The 15,888-nt window shown below is 44.0% G+C and overlaps 1 protein-coding gene across 1 annotated transcript in view; it reads right to left on the bottom strand.

Annotated features, from left to right (window-relative positions):
- The window catches only part of LOC306823874 (NACHT, LRR and PYD domains-containing protein 14-like), a 106,259-nt gene that overhangs the window by 17,382 nt on the left and 72,989 nt on the right, over positions 1-15,888 (bottom strand). The window contains exons 11-14 of the mRNA XM_079343764.1: positions 11,222-11,395; positions 9,879-10,055; positions 8,047-8,220; positions 5,534-5,707 (exon numbers count right to left, since the gene is read on the bottom strand). Of these exons, the coding sequence (XP_079199890.1) occupies positions 5,534-5,707; positions 8,047-8,220; positions 9,879-10,055; positions 11,222-11,395 (699 nt within the window). The remainder of the gene's footprint in view (positions 1-5,533; positions 5,708-8,046; positions 8,221-9,878; positions 10,056-11,221; positions 11,396-15,888) is intronic.

The following is a 15,888-nucleotide window of genomic DNA, read 5'->3' as shown; positions in this document are numbered from 1 at the left end:
GAGCTCCAGGGTGGAGTGAAACTGATACGGGGGGCGTATTGCAGCCATGTGAAAGAAACAGAGCGGACTCTCTGGTTTCGATGACCTCACCACACCTCCCCCCATACATTTGGACATGCGCAGTAGTCCAGAACAAACATAAACAACAATGGCGGTGGATTCACTTGTGCTATGTGCTTCAGCAGCGATTCGCTTTGTACAAACAGAACCTTGATGTGATGCATCATGTATGTCGCCGCCCAAAGAGCATCAAATACTGTGGCAAATGGTTCAACCTTTACCCAAGCGCAGGGCGACCATACGCAGCGTTTGGGTAAGACTTGGGAGAACTAGCCGCTAAAGAGGATGTTTTGTAGGAAGTGGTTGTACTGGTGAGTGTCGCATGTTCCGTGTTGTAAAGTTCCACTGCCCACTACTGGCCGGGCCGTGAGAACTACATCATTTTCACTCTGCCTGCCGTGTAGACGGTCTGTACTTTGAATTCAGAGTGGGGTTGTTTCGATGCGTTTCTGTCACAGCGTCTCCGTGTAAACGGGTCATAAGTTTCTTCTGCGTTCAGTACTAATTTTAATTCCAAGACGGCATTTTGTAATTTGTTTGGTGCTTGTAAAGACTCCATTGCTAGATGTGCAGTCTCTGTAAAACAATACAGAACTGTGTCATCAGTGTAAAGATGGGCCTTACAATTTGTGAGTACGGATACAATATTATTAATGTAGATTGTGAACAGCACAGGACCCAGCACAGAACCTTGGGAACCCCTTTGGATAGTGTTAAGTATTTAGCGTGATCCTATTGTACAGTCACACATTGCAATCTATTGGACAGATAATTCTTAAATCATTTACACAAAGAGTAGTCAAAACCAACATCGTGTAGCCTCTGCAGGAGTTTTTTGTGATAAACAGTGTCCAAAGCTTTGGTGAAATCAACAAAGAGGGCAACACAGTATTTCCCTTGATCATAAGCAGACACAATATTATGTATGACTAAGGTAGTTGGTGATATGGTGCTGCGTTTTTCTCTTTAAACAGATTGATGAGGTCTTAATACAGAATTTCTTAAAAGGAATCGTGTTCGTTGATTGTTGACTAAAGTGGCTAGACAGTTTGGAAATTGGTTGGTAGTTTGTTCTTTGTCACCACCCTTATGTAGAGGGACAATGTGTGCTGGCCTCAAGACCTGAGGTTTCAGCTCATAGAACTTGTTAATATCCCTAATAATCATCACTTCCTGGATTTGTGTGTGGGGTGAAAGTTGAGGAGGGAAGGGGGTTAAAGAAGAGGGGAGGTGGTGAAAGAAGAGGGGAGGTGGTTTAAGTAAGAAAGGAGGTGAAAGAAGAGAGGAGGTGGTGAAAGTCAGAGGAGGTGAAGGAGCAGGGGAGGAGGTGAAAGAGGGGAAATGGAGAAACAAAAGAGGAGAAAGTGAAAGAGAAGAGGAGGGAAGGAGATGAAAGAAGAGGGAAAGAGGAGAGGATGTGGTGAAAGGATCCTGGTTCTAACTGGGGAGAGGGGTAATAATGTCTTCAGGGTCATCAGGTGGGCACCCTCCTCCTCCTCCAATGTTTCATTGATAGGCCCACTTGTGGTTGATGTGGGCTGATACTGCTGGCTTGAAAGATGCCTGCTCAGCAGTTCAGATAGGTGCATTGAGGATTTGAGAGGCTGTCTCTGGTCAGTGAGTTGGCGCTTCACAAAGGGTGTAGTGTATGGATGTCTTTATTTTGGGTGAAGGAGGGCATTGGTGGTGAGTTTCTTTCCTCCCACAATGATTGCCAATTGTGGTAAGACTTGGTTATACCTCCAGGTGTAACAGCCTCGGGACAGACTGGTTTTGCCTGAGGTTTGGCAGAGAGGGCATGCTGGGTCTTCTCCAAACCACTGATTAAGATTCTGGGGAGAACATCGTAGGTGCCCGTGATGATGAAGCTGATTTGGCTTCCTTCCAAGAGACCTTAATGTGTTATTCCTTGACCTGGCAAATACTTTTGGATCTGTCCCCCTGTCATGTGGGCTGCCTTATATTTCTTTCGCACTCAATATCGCTTATAGAAAACCTTGAAATTAGTGCTGTATCCACTTTAAAATGTAAACTGGTTTCAAGCATGTATATTGTCACATTTGTGGTACATGTATTTTTATGGATCCTCAAAGTGTTATAAGGTTTAATGTGTTTGTTTACACAAAGGTCCAACTAGGGGCACGAGCTGGTAATAAGAGACAGCTAAAAACTCTTAACCCTTTATTGGGCAAGTGAATATTTTTGGTAATTACCGTACACATTACATATGGCCACCCTTCTGCACCTCAGTAAGCTCGAGAAGCATGTGATCCTCACTCAGCCAATCAGAGGAGACGTCACTGATCCTCCTATTGTGCATTTAAACCAAATATGGTAACTTTGTTGATGTTTGTTCTTCTAAATGATCTTTTTTAAAAATGTTTCAACAGAAATAAAGTTCTGTTATGTCCCCAATAACACTCTGAGGTTGATTTTTTTGAATTTCAAAGTATTTCAATGAGTGCCCTATAAAGGGTTAATGCAGCGCATCAGTTTCATGCTTTGTATTGAAACTAAATTATTTCATCCCTGTTAAATAAATATCCCTATTAAATAAATAAATTCAAATATGTGGAGGGTTTACCAAAGAATACTGAAAGTCTGACCTCAGAGTCTCCAGTCGATAGTTTGGATTCTTCAGAAGATCACTCAGCAGCTTCACTCCTGAATCCTGCAGCTTATTCTGACTCAGGTCCAGCTCTCTGAGATGGGAGGGGTTGGACTTCAGAGCTGAGGCCAGAGAAGAACAGCTGATCTCTGACAAACTGCACCACCTCAATCTGAATAAAGAATAACAAAAAAATAATAATCACATACGGTATAATCTAGTATCACGTGTTCGGGTTGTGATGAGTATCTCAACATCACTTTGTCCTGATGAATCAAGTTTTCTCTAAATTATTAGAGGATCATTTCTGATTGTGTATTCACTAAATCTAAATCCTCCAAATGTCAGCTCAACATTCATCCAGCTGTTCATGTGCACAGATGAAGATCAGGCTGCTTATCTCAGTCAGCTCTGTGATGTTCTAACAAACACTCTTGGTATAAGTAAGACATCCTCCGTGTTGTATCCTCGGTTCATTGGTTATTCGGGTCTCGCAACAGTCACCCTTGCCCAGGTGACCCAGCAGATGTTGATCAGGCCGGGCTTGTGTCTAAGTAGCTTGTGTGGCCCACGGATCCCTCACTTGATCCACGGCCTCCCGGATCAGCTGGATGACAACTCCTGTATGCTCAATGCATCCTGGAACCATTTGGAGTACGTCCTACTGCACCAATGTTTTAATGTAAGTATTACTCAGGAGGAACTCCATCATGCACCTTGCAATGATAGTAAAGGATGTCTTGCCCTCAACGCTGAGGAGTGAGATGACCCTGAACTGCTCGATGGTGCTTGAGCTCTCCTCCTTTAGAATCCAGGTGAAGCAAAAGGAATTTGAGATGAAAGCTGCATGTTTCCTGGTTCTTTCCCTGCCTCTCCTCTTATGCCACTCGGCTCGACGTAAGGTGGGGAGTTTTTTCCTCAGAATACTGCTAAGCTCTGCCAGCCCGGCCATCTCCTCCTCCCTTGCCTGCCAAAGCTGGCTTATCTTCACCTCCGTTCTATTTGGCATTCCTCAACCTCTGGTTGGCTGTAGTTCCTTTATTCCAAACCTTTCCACACCAATGTTCATGATCACTGCAGCCATCATACACAACTTCTGGTCTACATCTCCCTTTGCAGTAGCTTCAAGGACTTGGTCCAGATCCTCGTCAAACTGGAGCCACTGTTTTTGCTTGTTGGCAGCAGGCCACATGACCCAGCGGTGTTCTGAATGCCTGACATAGGGTGGGACTTGTCGAGCATGGAGGGTCGTGGCACTGTGAATTGACTCCTGGCCGGGCTCCTCATGCGTCTCACAAGGTTTAGAACCTGTGTGTTGCTCCACTTGCTTCTCTGTCAAACATTTCATCTTCAGGCCATGCTGGTTCTTGCAGACTTTGCCACATGAACAGACTGCTCTCGTAGTTTTTCCGTTATCATGTTTAGTTCCCTGTTTGTCCGTCCTGTTAGGGTGCTCATACTCCCCCCCCCCCCCCCCCCCCCCCCCTCCCCCCCCTCCCCCCCTTCTTGGGTTCCCCTGGGGTTATATTCCAGTACACTTTTCAGTAGCTTGTTTATGGGTGCTCCCTCACCGGAGCTGCAGTTGGGGTTGCTGACCCTCTCTGCCCCGATTACTGTCTTTCCAGTTGTCCCCAGCAGTCGCCATACTGTTCATGGTCGTCATCCAGCTTATTACTCGAGGTCACTAGCTTGGCAAGATCAATTTCTAACAAACACTCTTGGTGCAACGTCAATGTTCCTGGATTGATTGGGTGTTTTGGGTCTCAAAACAGACATCCTTGCCTAGGTGACCCAGCCGGGGTTGATCAGGCCATGGCTTGTGTCAAAGTAGCTACGGATCCCTTCGCTTGATCCACAGCCTATCTTAACACTTTTTCTGCTGCGTCTGTGATGGCTCTGATGGCTTAACTGTTCTGCAGTCCCTTCACTCCCAACGTCTTGAGTGCCCTGATGAGAGACTGGCCGACAAACCCTCTGAAACCGACCTACATGGGGTTGCATCAGGACCTCCGTCCCCTGCTTCGGCATTCGCCTGCTGGTTCCTCATACTTGGCCCTCTTCCTTTTGAAGGGTTCCTCCATCTATGGATTCTTATAACTATATATCTATACTCTCGTCAAAACTGCACTATATTTATTATACTTTATAACTGTCAATACTGTTTACTGATCTGATCACACGTGTTACTTTAAAATTGTATTTATTTATTTATTTTTTCACTGGTCACTTTAACAAGCCATTCACTGCACAGTATTATTACTATTTTTTTCATTGTCCTGTTGAGTCCACCACATGATAGTCCTCTGTATATATATATCCCCCTTACTACCTGGAATTGTATTTATGTTTATGTTACCATTTTATTCGGTTTTTGACTTTTTGTTTTGATTCTGCACTGCTGCTGCTGTAACGCCCAGATTTCCCCATTGGGGATCAATAAAGTAATATCCTATCCTATCATATCTGGTCTGCCCAAGGAACAGTCAGCTCCAGATGGAAAATTTGTCTTGTTGTTTCAGACGCCAGGACTATGTCTGGCCTGAGTGTGGTCACCACGATGTTCTCTATTAGTACATGTATAAAAGCAGACATAATTGAATCATAAGTCTTCATGATTTCACTTCGTCACAGAACCAGAGGAAACCAGAGTTATGTTAATGTTGACTTCACATAGTCATAAAAACATTTTCATATCAAATCTCTAAGTTTTTCAGCAACTTCAAGAAATAAGAAATTTCCTAAATCATTAAATATCCAGACACTCAAATTCAGACAAATGTTGAAAATATATAAATCCTGAAATGAGCAACAATGGAGGATGTGGATTGAAATGATATAAATGAATGACACAGTCAGTGATCTGACCTCAGAGTCTCCAGTCTGCAGTTTGGACTCTGCAGATAATCACACAGCAGCTTCACTCCTGAATCCTGCAGCTTGTTGGAGTTCAGCTCCAGGTCTCTGAGATGGGAGGGGTTGGACTTCAGAGCTGAGGCCAGAGAAGAACAGCTGATCTCTGACAAACTGCAGAGACTCAATCTGAAAAAAGAATAAAAGTTGTAAATGATTTCGTGGACTTTTTGGAGGATTGTTGTGACCTAAAATGCATGATTTCGTGGCAGGTTTTAAAAAATATTGCAATGCATGTTGCAATGTTTTTCAATGTTTTTTCATATGAAATTGCTGCAGGAAGCAAACATTGCAAAACGAGCTGCGATTTTCTTCATGTCAACTATTTTCTTGCACACACTTCATTACGATTGAGTGATGCCTATATTTGAACCTCAGCAGAGCCATTTACTGTACTCTGTGAAGAGTACTCCTCTGCATCACTCAGTGATCTCTCTCTCTCTCTCTCTCTCTCTCTCACACACACACACACACACACATTTCATCTGACTTCATTACACATTAAAGTTAATATATTGCTTTCGACCCTGTGTTATCTAGGTTCTTTTTTTAAACAGAAAGTGGTGGTCTGGATAAAGCCGTTCTGAGCTCTTTCCTCTTTTCAAAAAGGTGGGGTTGACTTCACGGGTGCTCTTTACAAAATGTATGATATTCCCCGGATTTTAGCATCCTACAAATCGTATCCTGTACCCACGTCGTCTTCGCTCCATGTCTGCTGGGTTGAAAACCAATTTTAAACATGCAGTAGAAAGTAACGGAGCAGTGTCTGCCACACAACAAACTTTTGTCATGACGACAGGAGGACCTGCATTACTTAAGGCACACTCTCCTAAATACATAAAGTATAAACATGGAAGGGAGTTTGGTCAGTGGTCTCTAAACTTTGGTGTAGTATAGCTAGCTTTTTTCACAGGGGACTGCTACGATTGGTAAAACTTGTGGGGCAAACTATTTAAACTATTTGCAGAACTGTTGCTGTGATGGGACAAAATTGCAAGAATCGCCCAGAATTCACGGGGATTGATTGAATTGCATGAATCTTTTTTTTTTTTTTTTTTTTTTCATATGCTTTATTAATCCCGCGAGGGGAAATTCGGTTTTCACTCTGCATTTAATGGAGAGGTCTCAGAGTGAGGGGGCTGCCCACAGAGGGCGCCCCAGAGCAGTTGTTGGGGTTCGGTGCCTTGCTCAAGGGCACCTCGGCAGTGCTCAGGAAGTGGACTGGCACCTCTCCAGCTACCAGACCAATTTCCGGACTTGGTCCGTGCCGGGACTCGAACCGGCGACCCTCCGGTTCCCAACCCAAGTCCCTACAGACTGAGCTACTGCCGCTTTGTTGTGATCAAAGCATTGCGACATCCTGGAGGAACTATGATGTGATCATCTGCTCATTCCAATATTGAAGGACTTTATTAGGATGCATTAATACTTTAGTTCTTCCTGATCCTTCTTAGATTCAAGCACTCAAAGCTCCTGTGAGGAACTTTCATTACGTGTCTGTTTTGGCGCCCCCCTGTGGACAAAGTGAAACCTGTTCTCTCTTTACTGATCTTGTCCTGTACAGTATTCCCTCACTAAAAACTCCTCCTGCTTTCCTTGAACTCTACAAACTACAAGTCAGTGTAAATCTCTTCTGTAGGAAATGTAAAGAAAGGCTTTTCCAGACAGCGTCCTGTGATTCTCCTCATGTGACAGCGAGCAGCTGGAAACAGGCAGACTTTCAAAAGGACTTTATCATGTTGGTGGTCTCATTGACTTTAGACAATCATCAAGAGAAATCCAGATTACTTTGAGTGTGTTTCATCAGCAGATCAAACCTCCTCACAGTACATTTAAATCACAGAGTTTGTTTTGATATATGATCATTAAAAACATGAACGGTATGAAAGAGAGGAAGAATGATCCATAAACAGATGTTCTTCAAATCTCTTGTAAGGTGGACTCTCATTCAGAATGATGAGGTCCAGCATATATGACAATAAAATCAGACAATCCATCCAAACACATGTCCCGTCATGATGTGATCTGTTACTAAAGGACAGTTCATGGAGGCTTGTCAGAGTCCTCTCTACACTCCTAAATGTCTTTGTGCTGCTCTTCTCTGGATCTGTGTATTTTATATGGAGCTTGTTTGGAAGTTAAAGGTGATGAGAGGCTCATGAACTGTTTGTGATTATCACCACACATTCTTTAAACCTGTGAGCCGTACAGGAAGCTGTTCTTAGATCAGAGGCTCGACCATCTAACATCTAATGAATCATGAAGGCAGGCAGGACAAACACAACATGAGATTAGCAGACCCTCTTCAGTGGACTCAGGAGGTCAGTGGGGGCTGGGAGCAGAGCTACTGCTAATGTTAGCTTGTTTCATGGTGCTCAGCTTGTTTTTAGGTTAGGATTCACACAGTGTTCATCATTCCTGAAGTGTTGAACAGCAGCACAGACTCAAAGAAAGAAAAGGTGTCTGACCTCAGAGTCTCCAGTCTGCAGTTTGGACTCTGCAGATAATCACACAGCAGCTTCACTCCTGAATCCTGCAGCTTGTTCCCAATCAGGTCCAGCTCTCTGAGATGGGAGGGGTTGGACTTCAGAGCTGAGGCCAGAGAAGAACAGCTGATCTTTGTCAAACTGCACCAATCCAATCTGAATGACGAATAAAAATAATGTGTAATCCAGTCACATGTGTTCAGGTTGTGATGAGTATCTCAACATCACTTTGTCCTGATGAATCAAGTTTTCTCTAAATGATTAGAGGATCATTTCTGATTGTGTATTCACTAAATCTAAATCCTCCAAATGTCAGCTCAACATTCATCCAGCTGTTCATGTGCACAGATGAAGAACAGGCTGCTGATCTCAGTCAGCTCTGTGATGTTACTACATTTATCAAATCACACATTATTGAACCACAAGTCCTCATGATTTCACTTCGAGCCTGTACAGAGCAGAAGGATTGCAGCCTAATAGAAAGGGAATAAAGCAGCTGATTGATAATTTTACCAGTTTCATTACTTTTAACTCATTACGTTATGTACCACGGCAAGGCCTGATCCAGACCTCAGTGTTTCCCACTATGATATCCAGTCATGACAGTAAAGGTCCTGCCAAAGTGTGCTATTCAAGCACAGTCTCCAAAACCCTCAAACCATCTCAGTGTAGTCCTTTTCACAGCTGACATTTCCATGTATTCTGCACACTCACTTAAAATGTCATTATTAGATCCCACAAACTTGACTCATTCTCCTTACTAAGACTTGGCTTGATGACACTGGCATATCTTTCACAGAATGTTCTATTTGGCATGTACCAGGCTAGTTTACGTTTAACCATAGTACAAAAAACTGCGCTTATCAAAAATATTAATGATCTTAGAATTAGCTCATATAGCCACAACTTGGCTCTCCTGGTACTTCTTAAACTCAGAGCAGCGTTCGATACGGTCGACCATCACATTCTGCTTCAATGCCTGGAGCACTTTTTAGGCCTTAGAGCCCCTGTTCTTTTCTGGCTGTCATCTTACTAGCAGATCCTTGTCTGTTTCCATTGGTAATTTTATATCTGATGAGGTTAGCATGCCTTATGGAATCCCCAAAGGGTCAAATCTTGGTCATCTGTTGTTTAACTTGTATGTGCCTCCACTTGGTTCCATCATACACTAATAAAATATTTTATTTCACCCATATGCTGCCTGCCTGCATACATGACAACTACGAAAGACAAACTGACTACCTGAGACAATGAAATAGGGAGAGAGGGAGGCCTGCCTGCCCGCCCGCCCGTTTTATCTCAGGTAGTCAGTTTGTCTTTTGTAGTTTGTCATGTATGGTCTGACTTTATCGCGTCTGCTCCCTGGATTTACTTTGTTTTTCTCATTTTAGTTTAAATAAATCACTTCTTTTTTCTGCATATGGGTCCTCCTCCCTGTTTTCTGCCCTGAACCTATGTGGAATACCTTCTTATCTCTTGTGCTTTTACATTGTCATTGTTGTACATCATCTTTGTTATTTTTCTGTTTTAAAGCACATGAAGTCTGCGTCTGTCGTATGAAATATGCTAAATAATTAAATTTGACTTCATTAGACTTAACAGAACCAGAGGAGCCAGAGGCTTCATGTGCAACTTCATGTTAAATTTTACTGCAGTCAGAATCTTTTTTTTTTTCAAAACAAATCTCCTAAATCATTAAATATCCAGAGATTTAAATTCAGACAAATACTGATAATATATAAATCCTGAAATGTGCAACAATGGAGGATGTGGATTAAAATGATCCAAATGAATGACACATTCAGTGATCTGACCTCAGAGTCTCCAGTCTGCAGTTTGGACTCTGCAGATAATCACTCAGCAGCTTCACTCCTGAATCCTGCAGGTCGTTGTTCCAGCTCAGGTTCAGCTCTCTGAGATGGGAGGGGTTGGACTTCAGAGCTGAGACCAGAGAAGAACAGCTGATCTCTGACAACCTGCAGTCCCTCAATCTGAATAAAGAATAAAATAAGTAAATGTAGATGACAGTGAGCTTTACATGAATGTGTGATGTTGTCCACACATCTGTTCAGTCCAACATTGAAGGACTTTATTAGGATGCATTAATACTTTAGTTCTTCCTGATCCTTCTTAGATTCAAACACTCAAAGCTCCTGTGAGGAACTTTCATGACGTGTCTGTTTTGGCGCCCCCCTGTGGACAAAGTGAAACCTCTTCTCTCTTTACTGATCTTGTCCTGTTCAGCAGCCGTCCCCAACTTTTGTTGCGCAACGGACCGGTTTAATGTCAGACTATTTTCACCGACCGGCCGTTAAGGTGTGGCAGATAAATATGACCAACACACAAACTGTGGCATTTTGTAAATTAAATAATAAACGTGAATCCAATGTGTACTTGTATGCAACTTTATAAACAGCGTCCTCCTGAAATGCGCCAACAACACAATAAGAGTAACATCCTCTCTGTCCCCTAACGCTCTGGTCGCTATGGTAACGCTTCAGCAAGACTTCAAAATAAGATTCACCACAAAACAAATATAAAGTACATTAAAATATATACCTCACCATGACGCTAAATCAATGAGAGCCCTAAGCTTACGGAGAGAATCTGCTCATTTTTCAAAATAAAACGTTGTTCAGACTCGGATAGTAAATAAAACTGAAATAATGTAAGTGTAATTTATTTTTCTGTGCGGCCCGGAACCATGCGACTTATGGACTGGTACCGGTCCGCGGCCTGGGGGTTGGGGACCACCCCTGTACAGTATTCGCTCACAAAAAAACTCCTCCTGCTTTCTTCGAACTCTACAAACTACAAGTCAGTGTGAATCTCTTCTGTAGGAAATATAAAGAAAGGCTTTTCCAGACAGCGTCCTGTGATTCTCCTCATGTGACAGCGAGCAGCCGGAAACAGGCAGACTTTCAAAAGGACTTTATAATGTTGGTGGTCTTATTGACTTCAGACAATCATCAAGAGAAATCCAGATTACTTTGAGTGTGTTTCATCAGCAGATCAAACCTCCTCACAGTACGTTTAAATCACAGTTTGTTTTGATATATGATCATAAAAACATGAACGGTATGAAATAGAGGAAGTGTTCATCATTCCTGAGGTATTGAACAGCAGCACAGACTTAAAGAAAGAAAAGGTGTCTGACCTCAGAGTCTCCAGTCTGCAGTTTGGACTCTGCAGATAATCACACAGCAGCTTCACTCCTGAATCCTGCAGCTGGTTCTCAGTCAGGTGCAGCTGTCTGAGATGGGAGGGGTTGGACTTCAGAGCTGAGGCCAAAGAAGAACAGCTGATCTCTGACAAACTGCAGCGCCTCAATCTGAATAAAGAATAAAAGAAGAATAAATATATTTTATAAACATTCTTGGACAAACGTAAACTTATGACATTTGACCAGGCAGACCGTGATTTCCTGGGAGCCAAGATTACAACGGCTTCATCACCATTGGGGACAATGGTGAGTACAGAGAACTCAACCTGGACTTTGTGGACTGGTGCCAGTGGAACTGCCTCCAGATCAACGCAGGTAAAACCAAAGAACTGGTGGTGGACTTTTGCAGACACAGAACCACCACCCCCCCCCCCCCCCCCCCCCCCCCCCACACACACACACACACACACACACACACACACACTGGTGAACATCCAGGACATTGCGATAGTGGACTCTTATAAGTACCTGGCTGTTCACCTGAACAATAAACTGGACTGATAACACACAGGCTCTCTACAAGAAAGGCCAGAGCAGGCTTCACCTGCTGAGGAGACTCAGGTTCTTTGGAGTGCAGGGAGATCTCCTGAAGACCTTTTATGACTCAGTGGTAGCACAGTTATCCTTTACATAGTAAGTAAGTAAGTAAGTAAGTAAGTAAAATTTATTTATATAGCACTTTTCGCAGGCAGGGGCCACAAAGTGCTTCACAAACAGGGTTTAAAAACATCACAAGCAATATACAGACAGTACAAAAATCATAGCAGCCCTAAAAGAGACTAATTAAAAGCCTGGACAAATAAAAACGTTTTCAGTTGACTCTTGAAAGTGACAACTGAATCAATTGAGCGCAAGGATGATGGAAGTTCATTCCAGAGGCTCGGAGCAACGACCTGGAAAGACCGGTCACCTCTAGTGTGATAATGAGCTCGAGGGACCTTCATCAGGTTCTGATCCATAGACCTCAGCGCTCGCACAGGAGCGTAAAGCTGGATCAGCTCACTAAGGTAAGAGGGAGCCTGACCATGTAGGGCTCTGAAGGCCAGAACCAGGATTTTAAACCTGAACCTAAAAGACACTGGCAGCCAGTGAAGGTCTTTCAGAACAGGGGATATGTGGGACCTCCTATTTGTGCGGGTCAGAATTCTTGCTGCAGAATTTTGAATTAATTGCAGTCTAGAGAGCTCTTTCTTGTTAAGACAAGAAAACAAACTATTGCAATAGTCTAAACGTGAAGACACAAAGGCATGGATAATGAGCTCCAAATCATTCTGCGAAACCATGTTTCTAAGTTTGGAGATCTTCCTCAGTTGAAAGAAGCAGTTCCTTGACAGCTGTTTACAGTGCTGGACTAAAGACATGTCTTTGTCGAAAATAACTCCCAGGTTTCTAAGACTAGGCTTCACGGACTGGCCTAGGTCCCCCAAGAACTGCTTAATCCCTGGAATTGAGTCATCAGGGGCGAGAATCAATGTTTCTGTTTTCTCAGCATTGAGCTGCAGAGAATTTTCGCTGAGCCATTGTTTGATTTCCATCAGACAAAGACGCATGGAGCTCAGCTTCTGGATCTCGGACGGCTTAAAAGAGCAGTACAGCTGGATATCGTCAGCAAATAGGTGGAAAGAAACATCATCAAACCTTCGTATGATCTCTCCTAGAGGGATCAAATACAGCAAAAACAAGACAGGACCCAAGACGGAACCTTGAGGCACTCCACACAGCAGGTCCGCAGAATCCGACCTTATTTGGTTGGCTGCTACATTGAAGCTTCGTCCAGTTAGATAAGAAGAGAACCATTTTAGAACTGAACCCGACAGTCCAACTTGATCCCTCAGTCTTCTCAGCAGTATCTGATGGTCTACAGTGTCGAAAGCTGCGGACAGGTCCAAGAGAACCAGGACCGTGAACTTTCCAGAGTCAGCAGCAATCATAATGTCGCTGGACACTTTCAGTAAGGCCGTTTCCGTGGAGTGTTGCTTACGGAAACCGGACTGAAGCGGTTCATGGATGCTGCTTTGATCCAGGAAAAGGGTCAACTGATTACAGACCACCTTCTCAAGGATCTTTGACATGAAAGGGAGCTTAGAAATAGGCCTAAAGCTATTAAGATCTGTTTGGTCTAGGCCTGCTTTTTTTAGTAATGGCTCCACTATGGCATGTTTGAATGCAGTAGGAAACACACCAGTGGACAAAGACAGGTTAACCATTTTGGTCACACACGGGCCGATTTCCCCAAACACTTTTTTAAAAAGCCTACAGGGAAGGACGTCAGATGAGCAAGAGGAGGGCTTCATCTTAGACATCACTGCTGAAATATCAGCAACCGTCACAGTCCTAAACGAGGACCACAAGCTGGAGACAGGCTCAGAAACAGCAGGGGTAACACGAAGAGGGGGCGGGATGTTGTCCTTGATCATCTTTATCTTGTTTGTGAAGAATCTCAAAAAGGCATTGCTGTCAGCTTCACAAAACACGGGGGTAACTGGGGCAGCAGGACATACAAGTGAGTTTATCGTTTCAAATAACACTTTGGGGTTTTTCTTATTTAGTGCTACCAGTTGGTGGATATACTCGGATCTGGCATTTTCGACCATCACATTGTATGAAGACACAAGGTCCCTGAGGTAGAGCCTGTGCACCTCAAGGTTAGTGGATTTCCACAGGCGTTCAGTCTTTCGACATAGTCTCTTTAGATTTAGGATGTCTTCATTAGTCCACGGGCGAGCTTTTTCCCTGGTAGAGGAGTTTGTTTTAACAGGAGCCACCTGGTTCAGAATTTCTACACAGTGATTGTTAAAACAGTGAGTGAGATCATCCACATCGAGACAGTTCATGACCAAGACAGGATCAAATAAATGAGAGAAACTATCTGCAGTATTAGCAGTGATAACACGCCTCTGAGACCTGACTGTTGAAGGCTTGGGCTCAGGACAAAAGTGCAGATCAAACAGAACAAGACTATGATCACTCAAATGAACATCATTTACAGACAGGTTTAAAATGTCTAGGCCAAGCGTAAAAACTAAGTCTAAAATATGGCCTTTTTGGTGAGTGGGCTCAGAAACATGCTGTTCAAAATTAAAAGTTTCAGTCAATGATAGAAGTTCCATTGCAGGGGAAGATGAGCTGTCATCAACATGAAGGTTAAAATCCCCAAGGATTAAAACAGAGTCCAGCTTTATAATAGAGGACAAGAAGTCACTAAAATCCTTTAAGAAGACAGCAGCAGGGCCAGGAGGACGGTAGATCAACACACAGTAAAAAGGGGATGAGGAACCCATCTTAACCATCTGTGATTCAAACGAAGAGAAATCTTGGGACTGGATCAGTTTGCATTTTTGGACCTCCCTGTGAACAATGGCCAGGCCACCACCACGGCGACAGGGGCGGGGCTTCCCGACAGCAGAGCAGCCAGGTGGACAGAGATCATTTAAATGAATGAACTCTTCATCTCTCTGCCATGTCTCTGAAAGACACATAATATCCAGGTTTTCTCTTGTAAAAAGATCGTTTAGTGAATGAGACTTGTTCGCAATTGAACGAGCATTCAATAGGCCGACATGGATTGACGTCTCGGAGGTAGTGTCCGTGTTGAGGAGCGGGATTGGACGAAGGCACATCCAGCGGTCACGTGAGCTCCAGCTGGTCCATGCTGGAAAAGCCGGCATAAACACGGAAGTAGGCGATGGCGATGAAAACCCCTGACCATGGCTCCAGCACTGCGAAGGGTCCAGGACAGTTGTTGAAGTGCGGGCAGGCGGCAGCGAGGACACGCTGACGCACACATCGAGGAGAGGGATCTGGCGCAGGAACCGAGCGTGGTCCCGGCAGCCGAAGACGACGGAGCCCCCGTTCGCCGCAGCACGTCTTTGCTTTACTTGGATACCGGACCGAGAGCCTCTTTTTCTGGACCTCCTGGATCTCCTGCGGGTCTTTCTCGGCACCCGATACAGCATCAAGTAGTCCTGTGAGTCGGGATGGATTTCAAACGGAGGCGGAAATGCCTGTTTGTAACGGTCCCAGGTATGAAACATGTCCTCCAATGACACTTTGATACGAAATAAAGAGTCCCGATCATAGGTTAGTAAAGCCAGGACACTTCCATTTGTCATCTGGGCTGCTAAGATCACATATAGTGAAACAATAATCATCAATAATCTACAAAATAGAGAGCGAGCCGTGGCACTGCCAGTCACAGGCGCCAGTACGGTTTGAACGTAAACAACTCAGCTGCTGCTGCTCTGCTGGAGCAGCAGCAGCATGACTGCAGATGGGAACAGACTGAACAAACTGGTGAAGAAGGCCAGCTCTGTCCTGAGCTGCCCCCTGAACCCTGTGGAGGTGGTGGGAGACATGAGTATGATGATCCCTGATGCAGAACGTCTCCCACCCCCTGCATGGTACTGTAACAGCACTGGGCAGCTCCTTCAGTGACAGGCTCCACCCCCCGCAGGTCCTTCCATCCTGCTGCAGTCAGACTGTTTACCAAGCCTCCTTCCATAAGATCATAAAACACACCAAACTGGACAATTTACTCCTACTTCTTGTGCAATAATAATGTTATAAGAAGTCACCTGACCTTATTAATATTTTTACATTAA

This window comes from Symphodus melops, assembly GCF_947650265.1.
Source record: "Symphodus melops genome assembly, chromosome: 5".
NCBI classification, from domain to species: domain Eukaryota; kingdom Metazoa; phylum Chordata; class Actinopteri; order Labriformes; family Labridae; genus Symphodus; species Symphodus melops.
This window is presented reverse-complemented; position numbering and strand designations above follow the sequence as displayed.